The sequence below is a fragment of the Triticum urartu genome, chromosome 3, assembly GCF_003073215.2.
Source record: "Triticum urartu cultivar G1812 chromosome 3, Tu2.1, whole genome shotgun sequence".
Lineage (NCBI taxonomy): Eukaryota > Viridiplantae > Streptophyta > Magnoliopsida > Poales > Poaceae > Triticum > Triticum urartu.
In genome coordinates this window covers 1,693,937-1,709,250 of record NC_053024.1, presented here as the reverse complement: position 1 = coordinate 1,709,250, position 15,314 = coordinate 1,693,937, and the positions used below count along the sequence as shown (strand labels likewise).

Sequence of the window (15,314 nt, the reverse complement as noted above, 5' to 3'; positions counted from 1 at the left end):
TGTTGGTTGGTTGGTTGACGGGACGTGAAAAGCGGCGCTGCGCACAGTGGGAGCAATAAAGCCGGAGGCGAGGTATCATGCGACCTTGTGCGGTGCTGAGCTTGCTAGGTAGGTTGGTGTTGGCCTGTGGCGGCGTAGTAAATCGTTGCAGTCGAGCAGAGCTGTCAAGAAGAAGAAAAATGCAGGTATGTAGTGACTCTAGTCAAGCATACGTTGTACATTATTTCTGAAGAAAAATGCAGGTACGCTCAGCATGACCTTTTACTCACGATCTGAGTACAAGGTGGAGTTTCAAAGATCGACGAAACCACCGAACACGTGTAGCTATTGATCATCGCCGACTCAACAAAATAATAATCGGTTCACGGGAAACACATATGTCGCCACGCTTGACTTTGACACGTGCTGAGCTATATGCAAAAACTGGTTGGTTTTCACATTTGAAGTACTTTTAAAAAATCAACACAATCCCAAAACATATGTTGTTCGATTTAGTTTATTCTGACATATTTAATTGAGTATTCCACTCCGTAGTACATGTCAACCTGCCGGGCCTGGTTTGAGCACGCCCATGGGCAAAGTTGCAACTATACCCTATCCACGACTAATTGCATAGAGTTCGGTGTTGCCCATGGGTAAACGTGTCCAAACCTCGACCATGCAGGGTCGAATGCCATGCACAAGGGTAAAATTGACATTCTTCGTTGTGGTTGTCTTGCATCAACCCCCGAGGAGCTATGTGTGGGTAGGGTGTCCTGATTCACGATTGTAATCCTTGCTCGTGGTCGATGGCGGCATATGTTCCTTCTGTTTTTCTCGATCACTTCTCAGTTTTTAATTATTGCTGTCATCCAAAATCAACAAATAAATTCACCCGTGAATTATTGGGAATGATTATATGGTTACCCACAAATTTCGGTTTGGTTTTCCACAACTTGCTTCAACTTTCTCCGCCGAGGTGAAGCTAAGAAGTCAGGACTACATGTCCTACATGTCTACATGATGGTGGCAATGGATCATGACTATTTGGCTGGTCGAAGGAGGTTGTCAAGCGGAGGAGCAACCCAAGGGCTCATGGGTAATCCAACCTAGGCCATACTCGGAGAGTAGAATATATAGTCGTGGAAACACACAAGCACTCTCTGTTATGGGTCGGGTTCATGTTTGTTTTTTTATTAAGTTCTCTTTCTTTCTTGTTACTTTTTTTCTTTTCCATTTGTTAAAATTTTGATTTTTTCCCTTTCTTTCAACTTTTAATTATCGATTATAGTTTTTTTTACTTCTTATTATGTTATTTTAACTTTTTATGGCAAATGCATATTTTCCCCAAGGTATATGACAATATTCAGATATAGTTTTTCCATTAAATATATGAAACTTTTACAAAGGTGATTTTGATATGCATGAACACTTGTTAAAATACGAGATATATATTTTATTTCATACTCCTATATATGAAAATTTCACCGAGAGGTGTGAATGTTTTTTTATTTTTCCAAGGATATAATATAGGGACCCCTCGGGTGTATACAATTTAGTGAACATTTTTTAAATACACACTGAATATAATTTCAATATATGATCAATATTTTTGGTATACACACTAAACACTTTTAATATACGACTAAAGTTTTTAAATATATGATGTATCTGTTGTTTTAACATATGGTGAACTTGTTTTAATATGCACCAAATATGTTTTATAAAACACATACTGAATATTTTTCAGAAATATTTTTTATAGATTTTTTAATCACCTATCTCCTAAAAAACCTAGCTCCCAGAAAAAAATATATACATAGCTCAAAACAGTCAGGTTTTTGGGGTGAAAAAGGGACTAAACAAACAAAGAGATAAAAAATCGCTCGAGGGGAGGGTGGGCAGGCCCATTTGCCCTGGCTTTGGCGAAATCACTATTTGCCGCCCGCACTCCCTAATGGGCAGGCTGTCGAACGAACGTTCTCTGCCCTATTTTCGATATTGTATCACGAAACGCCTTTTTATTATTCTTCTAAAAAAATAGAAACGGTTTTCTGCACTGCGTTTTTTTGCCTTTTTTATTTTCAGTTAAAGAAAACAAGTTAAATTAGTTTAACTTATTTTTGTTTTTCTAAAAACTTGTTTCAGATTTAAGAAAATGTTAAACTTTTTTAAAAAGTGCCAAATTATAATATCTACCAAATTAAAAAATTGCGTATTTCAAAAATTTACACAATCTTAAAATATATACATACTTGAAAATGTATGATTTTTTTTAAATTATGCAATTTAAAAATGTACCGACGAAAAAAAGTACCAAATGTATGGAATTTTAAAAGGAATGCAAATTTGAAATAATTTTTCACGTGTTTTCGCCAAAATTAAGTAAATGTGAAAAAAATCTTTATATTTATTTTACATAGAAATATTTTTTTTTTTGCAAATTCATCCATAAAAGGAAAATGAAGTTTAAAAAGAGAAGGAATTAACAAAAGATAGAGCACATCAAAATAAACCAACACTGCTGGAAGAAATTGAAATACAAAAAAATGAACGGAAAAAAGGTCAGAAATGAAAAAAGGACAGAAAAACCGCATAACCTGCAACAGAAGAAAAATGCACAAGTATCCAGAAACAGAGCCGGCACACCTTTTATATATGGGGTACCTAGCCTTTGCGAGAAATGAGCCATAATCCCTTCCAAATCCTCAATTCTAGCTTAACTCATACAAGCCAGCCATGAACCTCCAGAGGAACTCAAAATTGGCCTATTTGGTCAAGTATGAGTCGAACCTCCTGGCTTGTTCAAGCACCTCGGTGGTCCTCCTGGCGTGTTATTGCATGATCTGTTAAGCCCGGAGGTAGGCCGGAACCTCCATACCCTATTTTCACGAATGGCAAAAGTTGTCAGTAACACAACTGTTATTTGATTCAAACTTCTTTGCATGCCATATTCCGTCCTTTCCATGTGCATATATGCTTAAAATGCAAGAGGTGGATGGTATCGATCAACAGTTCCGTGTAGTGCCCCCTCAGAACTAGGTAAGAGCGAATGGTTTTTAGCTGGACAGAATGATCATTTTCCTAATTTCTTATACTCGAAAGTTGTTGCATAGAAACCTATGCATACGTATTCTCTTTTATTGTTCTTTTTCTGATTGGAAGGGCAACCAAGATGGGTAGAAATAGGTGATTCCGCTGAGCTTTCCTTAGGGATGAAATGAGGAAGATTGATCTGGTTGTTTTGACTCTAGAAGCTGCATATGACCTTGGATTGAGATTATCCAAAAAGCAAAGTTGTTCTCCTCAATGAGAAGCATAACTTTTGTGTTGAGCACTTTTCCATTCAACATCATTTCGAGGACGTCTAGAAAAAATTATTGTCAATAAAAATCACGCATAAGGAGTAGGCGCCCGACGTTCGGTATTGTAGCGGTATCATTTGCGGAGTCCTGTAGTCATGCCATATGGATGCATATAATATTATGTTATCCTTGTTAACAAATATTTGTTTGGTTTTTTATGTGATTGTTTATTTTTTGGGTAGATCGGCCTGTGCCTCAGAATTCTAAGGGTGTCTTCAATGTGCAAAAACATATAACTTACAATGGAATAGCCTGAAGACCCGTCCACAAACAATTTTGAATGGATATTTAAGCTAAATTTTGAAAGACCGGGTCATAGCACTAAGAGCAAGTCATAAGGAATACATTGTTCACCTTCTCTCTCTACAGTGCCGCATGCTTAGAGAAGAATAGAGTGTGAACATAAGTAAAAAAAAAGCTTGCACCTTGGATCCAGCTGAAGATCTGTGGTTGTACTTAAGCCTTGTGAACAATTTACTTTTTTTTCGCGAATACGCAAAGCTTGCGTATCTTTTCATTGATAGAAGAAGAGAAAATGAGTACAATAGAGGATACAACGAACCGAGAGCAGGGAGAGGTATGCTCAGCCCGAACAGGGAAAAGACACAACAAAACCCACCAAGCCTAAAACTTGAGAGGCAGATCGGATGAGCACAACATCGAACATCTTCAGAGCCAACACCGGGAACACCGCGAGCAAGCAAGATGATGCCTTCAAGAAGGGAAACGGCATTGTGAGGCCGTCGCCATCCGATCCGACAAATCGGACCTAGAGTTTCCCCCGAAGCTCGAAGAGGGGCACGGTGAGAGGCCATGACAACGCCTCCAACAAGGAAAACGACACCCACGAGTGTCGCCACTGCCAGCATCGGTAAGCCGAGCATGGATTTCGCCAAGCCTGTGTCCGTGCAATCCCATAGCCACCAGATGAGGAACTGAAGATGAGGAAGCCCGCCCGCCGATCGATCGCCACCTTATTAGAGGGGAAGGGGTGGGGCTGCATCTGCCGCCGAAAAAACACGAGCTTTGGAGCCGACATGGCGTGTAGGAGGGTGGGGTCGGGAAGGCAGCAAGGTAGAGAGCCGACGCGAATGGGTAGGGGTGACAACCGGCGCCGTCGGCAATCCAGGAACCGGAAGGGGAGCGCACTTCCGAGCTGCCGAGGACGGAGTAGCCAGAACACCGACGAGCCAGAGAAGCTGGAAAGGACACAGCAACCCAAGCACCGGGGCCAAAATCGCGCCGGTAGGACGCCGGCATGCCATGGACACCGGAGAACGCAGGTCCGTGACCGCCGGGACCGGAGCGGAGCCGGCAAGGATCCACCGCGAAGCTTCTACCGCTGCCAATGAAGACACCCGTGACCTCACACCTGCAGATGTCGGCGCCGCAGCTCGGAGGAGACGCCGTCAGTGACGGAGAGTGGCCTGCACGGGGCAGGGCCAAGCCTCGGCCAGCCCGGCTACCTCCACCCAAGGGCCTTGCGCACGCCCCCCATGAACAGCAGCGCGAAGAAGAAGGGCTGCGCCGATGGAGGAGGCAAGGGTGGGCGGGGAGGAGCACCAAGGGCGTGCCGCGCCGGACAGGCAGGGGAGAGGGCAGCTGTTGGAGGAGGGAAGGCCACCGTGCGCCAGATCGGATCTGGGGCGGCGGGGAAGGGGCCTCCGGCGCCAGGGAGACCAAAAAACGCCCCGCCGCCGCCATCCCCAGGCGCGGCGCGCGTTCCCCGGCCGGCCCTCCGGCAGCGGCGAAGCAACGGAGGTGGTGGAGGGCGGGGCTTCCGCCGGCGGTCGAGGTTTCCCCCGTGTCGCCAGATGCGGGCGACGCGGGGGTCAGAGAGTTGGATCAAACAAAGTATGAACACTGATTAATTCAGTCAAAAGAAGTTCTGTGAACAATTTACTTGGTTATATCATATAAATGGCCTTCTTATTACTTAGGTATTGGAGATTGATTCTAGTTAATCGGAAACCTATCTGGTTTCCTTCCCTTCCCCTCCTAAATAGAGGGAAGGGCAAACACATCCCCTCCAGGCTTCGCCAATGAGCCCGTAGAATAGACTCCCCTTTGCCTGCTCCTCCGGTGGCCGGTGGTGGCGAGGAGAATCCCAGTGCCTTGGTTCCGACTAGTAGTTTTGGTTAGGATTTTTTTTGTTCTTGTAGAGGCAGTACATCATTATCGATCTGGCCATTGATCCTTCTCAAGTTCATCTGTCTGAATGGACTCAATGGAGCTCTGACATAAATTCCCGTTGTCTCCTTGCGGCTGCGAAGTTTGTGTTTCTCGTGGTGCGAACACAATGGCGAGATACCAGACGCTTCAGATCGCTTCAAAGGTTCAATTTCGACGACAATTGCGGCTTCGAAGCGCTTGTCCTTAGAGGCACATGCACAAAGACTTCCCAACAAGGTAAGGCTGGCTCCGATAGGGCAGCAACGATAGCGGTGCGTCGCTGACTCGTTCTATGATGGTGGCCGTTCGGTGGTTTATGGAACTTGATGTAGTTTTGCTATGTTTGATGTGCTTTGTACCTTTTTCATGAATTTTTATAATAAACACGTTTTCTTTAGAAGACTGGTTCCATTTTCAGTGATAGACCGAATTGAGCACCACCACACTTTCCGGATTGGCATGATCTTGGTTCTTTCTGGATGATGAGGTGTTTCGATAATGCAGGTCCATGTGCTAGATGTTGAAGTTTCACCTGCTGGATACTGTTACTGCATCGAATGCTCTGGTTCTACTGTGCATGCATGATTGAAGTTTCCCACAAGAGCACGGCCAAAAAGGTCACTCCATTGCTAACAACTGCTCGTTGCTTTGTAATTATATATGCCAACACGGGTTCCACGCCGTTGCAGGAAGACAGGCAGTTTTGCTGCTAGCAGGTGAAAATGCAAACCACCACCTTCTGCTTGGGAGGAGCACGGGGAGGGAGCCTGAGCTGCCTTCCCGCGGCGCGGCCGGCCGGAAGTCCTTCTTGGAGGTGGCAGCGGCCGCGGCACACCGCACTGCGATGCCGTCAGCGGCAAGCTCCGGCGGCAGAAGCACAGCATGAGGTTGACGATCGGTCGTGCAGGAATCCTTGCGGCTTCTACCCTTCTGTGTGGGGGGATTTCTTCCTTCACCACTCTGATCCAGCAGCTTCCTCTCAAAAGCAGGTGGAACCATATATATACCCTCTACTCTTTATTACCTGCATATATGCTTGTTTTTTTACTGCTGTACAACAAATGGACTGCATATTGAAACCATTCAAGCAATATACTCTCTTATTACCCAGTTCATTCTTTTATACAAGGCCACTCTGAAAAATACATTTTTCATCTATACAAGGCCACTCTGAAAAATACATTTTTCATCTATACAAGGCCACTAACTATAATCAAGGTAAAAATTAATGATGTTTCCTCATACTACCAACTTGTTTAATACTTGCATGCATGTAATCATACTGACACTGTGCTACTTTCTTCTCATTCCTTCCTTTCTTGCATGCGGGTGTATTAATGATCCCGGTTAACGAAAAAAAGTGGGTTTGCAAAGCAGTCATTAAATTTTACTTTGGTACATGTAATTTGAGTTTATGGTCTTGTATAAGGGAATGGAGGAAGTACATGACATGTCACTGCGGAGTTTCTAAAATAGTGTGCTTCTGTTTCTGGAAATTTTCTAAAGTAGAAAGAAATCCCAAGTTCCCAATGTCCAAAGTGGGCGGGGTGGCTTGTTTTGATCAGGCCATGTATTTTTGTAGTACCTATGGGGAAAGTATCTGGTACGACCTGTGCACCAGGCGCCAAAAAATACATTGTAATTAGTATGTTTAAAAAAAACTGAAAAGGAAATTAGCACATAAACAAGGCATGGATCTATGATGTCACAAAAATTTAAATCAAAATTTGAAACATGGCTTATATAATGGGCCAATGTAAAGCCCAACTTACATTAGACACTGTAGCATGCATGGTCGACCATTCTACTAGCTCACATATGAAGTTTCGCGAATAAATGATACCCATGACATTCTGAAGAAAAATTAGAAAATCGAAGATATATTCAAAAACATTGTTTGAAGGACTTGTAAGGTCGGACTGTATTTTGTTCATTATGAAATACCCGTGTCATTCCTTCATGAAACTTCATACACGAGTAGAATGGTCGACCAAGTTTGATATCTCAAAATTTCTGTTTTTTTAGTATTTTTGTAATCTACTATACACATGGGTGCGCGTGGAACCATGTTCACGTGTGCATTTAAAAAAAAATACTAACATAGGCATACTCCGAAAAACATATTTGTTTATTTGAAAAAAATACATTCTTTTAGAAACATGGTGCATATATATTCCTCACGATCAAACTGGTACATCGTTCCCCACTGAAAATTTCCTCTTTTCTAAATAAATGCACAAAAACATGAAGGTGCTACATATATATTCATAAACAGTGTGTTGGTGAAATAAACTCACTTCATGTTTGGTGTTAACAGTTGGCGGTACACAAAACTCAAGTACATCGTGCTTTACGTCTTTATGCCTTAGTATCAATTTCATTGAAAAGGGCCCACTAATTCACCCATGGATAACTATTTAGTGTAAAGGTCCAATAATTGACAGATGAATAATTACTTAGTAATTAGTGTCTAATACACTCACTTGTCTTGTTGCTTTTAGCAGACATGGATGGTAGAACGAGTAGAAGAACTCAGGAAAGATGTGTCCAAATTGATATCAAGTTCCACCACCTATCTTGAGAGGATGAATCTCATTGTTGCTTTAGAGCGTCTTTGCTTGGATTATCTTTTTGAAAAAGATATTAATGTGGCGTTAAAACAAATTTATAGTGCCAATGTTAGTGACTTTGATCTTCATACAGTAGCCATTTGGTTCTATCTACTACGTAAACATGGATACAAGGTTTCACCAGGTAAGACACATTCAAACTCAATCATTATTATGAAGTAAAACATTATAGTTTAAAGTGGCTGATAGGGATATATCGTACCAATGATACCTAATTATAGTTTTTTCCAACATGAGGCTACTGTTTATTTGTTGTACGTACTCTTCTTTCTAATTTGAAAAACTAGTTATTTGACAATTTTTAATTTATTATTCCAGACGTGTTTGCGAAATTCTTAGATGAGGATGGAACTTTTCTGACAGCAACTCCGAGAGAACTATTGAGCCTTTACAATGCCGCACATTTTAGTATCCATGGAGAGATAATACTTGACAAAGCTATATCCTTCACCAAAAGGAGTTTAGAATCAAAACTGCCATATCTAGAAGGATTAATGGCACATGAAATTCAATGTGCACTTGAGATACCCCTCCCGCGAAGGGTTGCAATTTATGATGTTAAGATCTATATCTCTACATATGAGAAAGAAGCTACAATGAATAAATCGGTATTGGAACTTGCAAAGGTGAATTTCAATTTGATGCAACTCCAGTATCAACAAGAGTTGAAAATTACTACAAGGTGAAATTATTAACATTATTTCAATGAGCTTGTCCTATCTTAACCTTATAGATCATGAATGTGTTTTATCATAATTAACTTTGAAGCAGTTTCGGGTCAAAATTTGATCTACATTCATCTGATTTTTTTTAAGTTTTATACTCTAATGAGCATCTTAGAAAGTTTCAAAAAAATGTACAGGTGGTGGAATAATCTGCAAGTTCATTCAAGGCTCCCGTTCGCTCGAGATAGACTCGTGGAATGTTATTTGTGGATGTTGGGAGTATACTACCAACCCAACTGTTCACGGGGCCGAATAATACTTACGTTCGTGATTTACACTACAACCATCATCTATGATATTTATGATTCATTTGGAACATCAGAAGAGTGTGAATTGTTTACCGAGTGGGTAGAAAGGTTTGTAACTTTCATGGCAAACATTCTTATACTCATTTTTTGTGGGACAAGCTGGTTAAAAACGGGCAAAGATTACACTATGCAATATGAAACAACATATGTCTTGGCTAATTTAGTGGTAGTTCCTCGAAGCCGTTGGCTTGGCATATAACGATACATAAAACTTCCATGCAGTTAGCTCTAACTATTTATTCTCTTGTAATTTCCATTGTTCATGTATATAGTGGTGCATATGATTCTTTTGGAGAGTTCGCTCCATAAGAAACCATCTTTGAATTTTGTTTTCAGCTCTTTAAAATATCAACTTCAGCTGCATGTATGAATCTCCACCTTAAATACTGCTTAACTAACATTGTTGAATCTGCATCACTCATATTATTCTGCTTTAAATTTAGGACAGATCATTCATGTCCAGTTGGGATCCAAAGGTAGCTCATGTTCTCCCAAAGTGCATGCAATATGCATTGGAAAAAATCATGGACTGCCATCAGATCATTGATAACAAGCTAGCATCGGAGGAGAAATACCGTATGACCTACCTCAGAAACTTTGTAAGTGAGCTTATCTTCCTCAAAAATACTTTTTGAAAATAACATAATTACATTTAATTATATCTATCTAAGTGATAAATTACACTAGCATTTATGCTGTTAATGTTGTAACATGTTTAAAACTTACTCTTTCAAATTGTTCTAAATAAATGGGTGTTATGTTCCAATTTTCAGATAGTGGATCTAGTTAGAAATTACAACAAAGAGGTTAAAATGCGCGAAGAGAACTTCATCCCAAGATCTATCGAAGAGCATCTTCAGGTCTCGGCAAGGACTTGTGCATGCCATTTGTTGGCTTGCACTTCACTGGTCGGAATGGATGACATAGCAACAAAGGATTCTTTTGAATGGATTTTGACTGTGCCTAAAATTGTGCAGAAGCTTTGCATAATTGTTAGACTATTAGATGATATCATGACCTATGAGGTAATAATAAGTATTCATTAATTTCATCCAAAATAGAACACAGATGCATGTATATATAATGCTTGATCTATTATTCATTATTTAACGTGTGTCCGCAGCGAGAGCAGATGACGCCTCATGTTGCTTCGACAATGGATAGCTACATGAAACAACACAATGTCTCGATTGAAATAGCACGTCACAAGATACAAGAGCTAAAGGAGGAGTCATGGAAAGATTTCAATGGTGAGTGGCTAGAGCCTAATATTGACCAACCGAGGAAGTTGATTGAGGCGATATTTAACCTCACAAGAACAATGGAGTTCATGTATAACAAAGACGATAACTTTACTAACTGTAGGAACCTCAAGGATATCATCCGATCATTATTTGTGGAGACTTTTTGAGATTGCTTAGTAGTATAAAGCAACCAACAAGTGTGCTAGTGTGATAATCTCTTCCAATAAGGAACCAGATCCAACTGGATAATATTTTATACATATCGGTGTGTAGTCTCTATGCATATGTAAATGGTGTGACTATTCTTTAAAGAGGTTGTCTACTATACATACAATTCCATGATTATACAAGACAACAAACGAGTGAATCAATATATTGCAATGAAGTATGAAGTATAGCGGAGGGATGCAAACATAGATGGGATCAGTGATGTTTTACCCTGGTTCAGATAGTTAGCGATATCCTAGTCCTTGTTGACGGAGTCTTCAAGTAACAAAGACTATAATACCACAAAGGGCCAACCAAGTGCAAGACAACCTATCCCACCATGGTTATCGACCAAAAATGTCAATCCACACTCGAGGTAGATTTTCACAAAGTAGTCGATCTCCAAGCCATTCCAGCTCTTGATTCCTATAGAATATCATGGTTCAAGGCTCCGAAGTGATTCCTAACCATCTAGGATGTGCACACTCTCCAAGAGCAACGATTAATGAAGAATCACTTGGTAGAACTCCTCAAAAGATCTCCACTCCAAGAACCCATGGAATCTCTCTCTCTATAGCACACACACACACACAAAGGATAGGCTTAAAACATGAAGATATAAATAAAAGGAAGGGGTTCGAGAAAGAGAGGAGGTAGTCTTTCAAATAGCTTAGGAAACTACTCTCTCAGATGTGAAAATGGTTGGGTGTCCCCCTCACATGAAAGGGTGTGGACGCCTATTTATAGAGAAAGAAGAAATCAGACCGTTTCTCTCAAAAGGCAAATTGCCCAAAAGTACCATTTTTTCCGAGCTAACGCTCCTTGGCAATAGTGCCAAAAAATATATATTGGGACCTCAAGTGAGAGGGTTTGTAGTACTCAAGAGATTTCTTCGTAGTTAGAAAACTATGGCTATCAATCATAAATCTCAACTCCAAGAGCAAATGATCAACCTTGCACTCAACTAAGAAACTCTTTGTCCCCAAATTGCCTAATGAGGTTGTCAATCTCACTAGCTTTTCTACTTACACAAGAATTACCGTCTCAAGTATTTGGAATTGATTGAAAGTGTGTGGAACAATTAATTGAAGAATATTTTAAGTACAAGAAAGTGTAAAAAAAGAAAAGTTGTATTTATGAGGAAGAATGGATCAGGGATCCATAATTTCACTAGTGAAATCTCTCCCAATAGCATATGCATGGTAAACAAATTATTGTTGTGTATCGATAAAATTGCAATTTTATGGTTAATCATACATATAGGAATTACGTCATTGTACTCGTAGAGCGCCATCCAACATGCATTTATAGCTAATACTCCACTGAAAGACCAAAATCCATGATGCATCTTGCGTATTAAGTAATAAACGGAGTATTGCATTAAGGAAATCGATGAATATTATATTCCCTTTTCTCGAGCTCATGACCGAGACAACTAGGCAACTATCTTTTTATTGTTAGTGGCATTAATACAATACAGTCCCTTTCCTCTTAATGTCATTGAAGTAGATGAATTGTAGGGTAGAACTCAACTAGTGCACACCACTTCCTCTTGTAGATCATTCATCTAAACATGGACAATGAATAAACAAATGCACTATTGGGGTAATCTCTTCCAATAAGGAATCAAATTTATATAGACCATAATTGAAATAGATATAAACCACATTACGAGTTGTACAATACATATTCTTGAACATTTCCTGATCTGACATCAAAGTCAAATCTTACCTTGACCGTGGTCCTTCTCCATATCACCATGTGCTTCAAATTTCCTCGATGCTTATTCCTTCCCCAACATCATGAGTTTTCCTTTCTTACTGTCACAATTTTTTTCCCCAATCTTTTGAGATCGAGGGCATTTATTTTGTGAGGTTTTTTAACATGCTTTCTCTTACCTCCCCTTTTCACATGAGAGGAAAAAAATAAAATAGATCCGAGCCGTTGATTGCATTAAGTAGTGGGGTTGATTTACTCTTAAGTAGTTGGTTGATTAACTCTTACCTTGTAACCTCCCATGTGAAAAGACGAGGTAAGAGGGAGCATGTTAAAATTCTTGGTTCAAAGGTTTTGATAGGAACAATGAAAAACCAAGCGTACCTCAGATGATTAAGTTCCTTGTTGTGGAACCAGCTATCAGAGTGCAAGTCTTAAACTTGGCGCTGATGCTCTTATTTTTCTAGATTTTTTTCAAACTTTGCAGGGACGTTCGTTCAGATGCTAATAGAGGTAAGGTGTGTGTGTGCGCGCGCATTCATCGGGATGATTGTATGTAACATTTGCATTTGTGCCGTGTTTAAAAAAATCCTCAGAATTTTCTTTCATGTGGGATGTTTGATTAGTAGGATTTAATCCTCTAGGAATTTAAACTCGGAAATCGATTGCACTACATTCCAAAGAAAACTTTGCATCCACTCCTTCATCCAAGGAATTCTTTCTTTTCCTATGTTGCAATCAATTACAAATGGTGCAAAAAATATCATGTAGGATGGTTCCTACGTTTTTCCTATTTAGATAGGATTAGGTGTTTGCTGATCGCACTGGGTTAAAAGAGAGAAAAGTCTGTTTTTATTTTTTGGATTAGGAGAGTACCAAAGCTGCTCTCATATTTACCGATCACATGTTCGCTCACTACGTTTGCTGAATAAAATAACGGTGGATACAATCCCCAAATCCGGCGCTGTTCATCTCAAGAACCATCATCCCTGTTGATGCGAGACGACCCAAAATCCAACGCCCATTTCCTCCTCAACCTTAGCATCCGCACGCGACCAGGCCCGGAGTTGGTGCCGGCGGCGGGGAGCAGGGGGGGTCCGACGGAGGATGGAGGTGGAGACGGAGGGTTGGAATCGAATGGACGGGCGCGCTCGCTCACATCTGGCCGGAGCCGGAGCCAGGCCTCAGACCAGACAACTCCGGCAGATCTAGGTGGGGCTACACTGACACTGTTGTTGGGGTTTGCTACTCCTTTCTTTCTTTTATGCCTTTACTAGCACAAATGCCCATGCGTTGCAACGGAAAAAAAATACCAGTTCCTATGAACCGTGGTTGGCCAGGTCGAGGAACTATGTTATGTGACAACGGTTGCCGATGACAAAATAAAAAGATGCATGATTTGAGGATCATGACCTGAAGCTTAGAACATGGGTTATGATCTCGAGTAAATTAATCTGGTTGACAACATTTTTTTATGAAAACTTCCGATATCGTGCATTGCAACCGTAGAGAAAAATTGGACCATACTAACATTTATTTAGAATTATTTATCAAAAATACATCCAGAATTCATATAAAATTTAGCTTTATGAAAATATGTAGCAATCATCTTGTTATTTGATTTTGAGCATTGAATTGGATTTTTACTGAGTAAAAACAGACCCAAAAAATAGACAAATACTATGAGCACTTTAAATATATGTTCAACCTTTAAATTCAAAATCCCATATTTGTAGTTCAAACCTAGCTAAATTCTAACCTAATTGGAGTTTACATTTATAGAAATAAAAATATGCACTAAATACTAATGAAATATAGATTTGATGTATGCTTGCTTTTGATTTGCTAGTAGTCTTCCATCGCGGTGTGTGTTCATACCACCTTGTGTCATGTATTTGTATTGACAGTTATGTTTCACATGTGTGATCATTTATTTTTCTTTTTACGAATTGTTTCGGTCAGTTTTGCCACCTTGGGCATTAGTTGAGTCTTGCTCAGTCCGTGTGAAAATGAAGATGCATTTGTGTGCTTGCCAAGAGTTAATTGAGGCGATCCTAAAAAAAATCAATAGAGGCAATGGAAATCAATTAGGAAACTAATAGTGTGTGTGTTGTTGATTATGCAAGAAATCAGATTGTATTTAGTACACATGAAAGTGACAGAGTTGTATATACATCTATTTCTTCTGAGTGGAGTATATTATACATCTATTAGTGGTGCGTGTGTTTGGAGGTCAACTTCCATTTTTCCCTTTTCACGGGAAGATCTATCTTTTTCTTGGTATACATGTAGGCGATCAACCTGTGATTGGATGGTTAGGAGGACAGTGGTATCACCAGCCCACCAGAGTTTAAATCCTAGACTTGACATTGGTGCTCATATTCTCCTTATTTATTTCAGGCATTTCAGCGATGTACATTGAGTGTGAGGAGACATTTCCATCGACTATAAAGGCGTCTGTGGCAACTTCGTCAACCTCAAGATAACGTACAAGCTCAGTCTCTCGGAGGTGCTCATAGAGATAGAGTGTGTGCGCGTTCATAGGGTTGAGTGTATGTGCATACGTATTAGCATCTACATCTGTACTATGTTAGAAAACCTGTACACACCATTCACTCAAAAAAATATTACACTGATTCAATAAATGATTATCCAGGAGTTCTTATTCGAAGAACCCTTGCCTTTTGTTTAGCTTGAGACTAAATCATCATGGCTCTAGTATAAGTCTAAAGTTTTAATTAAACTAATTGATGGGATCGTAACAAGATAATTTCTATACTACGCATATAAAAACTATTTAAGCAAGCTTGATTGTAGAACACTTCGGAAGTCAAGTTTTATTGGACTTGTACATACATCGATCTACCATGCAAAAAAGGATAAAAATATACATCAATCTATTTAAGCAGTTTTGATTACTTGGGTGATTAAAAAATGATTTCAATACATGGGTTGTGGAGCGAAGAAG

General features: G+C 40.1%; 1 protein-coding gene across 1 annotated transcript; it reads left to right on the top strand.

Moving 5' to 3' along the window:
• Positions 1–6,180: 6,180 nt before the first annotated feature.
• Positions 6,181–10,734, top strand: LOC125542247 (alpha-terpineol synthase, chloroplastic-like). The gene is made up of 7 exons (XM_048705205.1): positions 6,181–6,505; positions 8,021–8,270; positions 8,465–8,828; positions 9,009–9,227; positions 9,628–9,778; positions 9,953–10,204; positions 10,303–10,734. The coding sequence occupies exons 1-7, from the start codon at positions 6,239–6,241 to the stop codon at positions 10,588–10,590; spliced, it is 1,791 nt and encodes a 596-aa protein (XP_048561162.1). The 5' UTR covers positions 6,181–6,238; the 3' UTR covers positions 10,591–10,734.
• Positions 10,735–15,314: the final 4,580 nt, after the last annotated feature.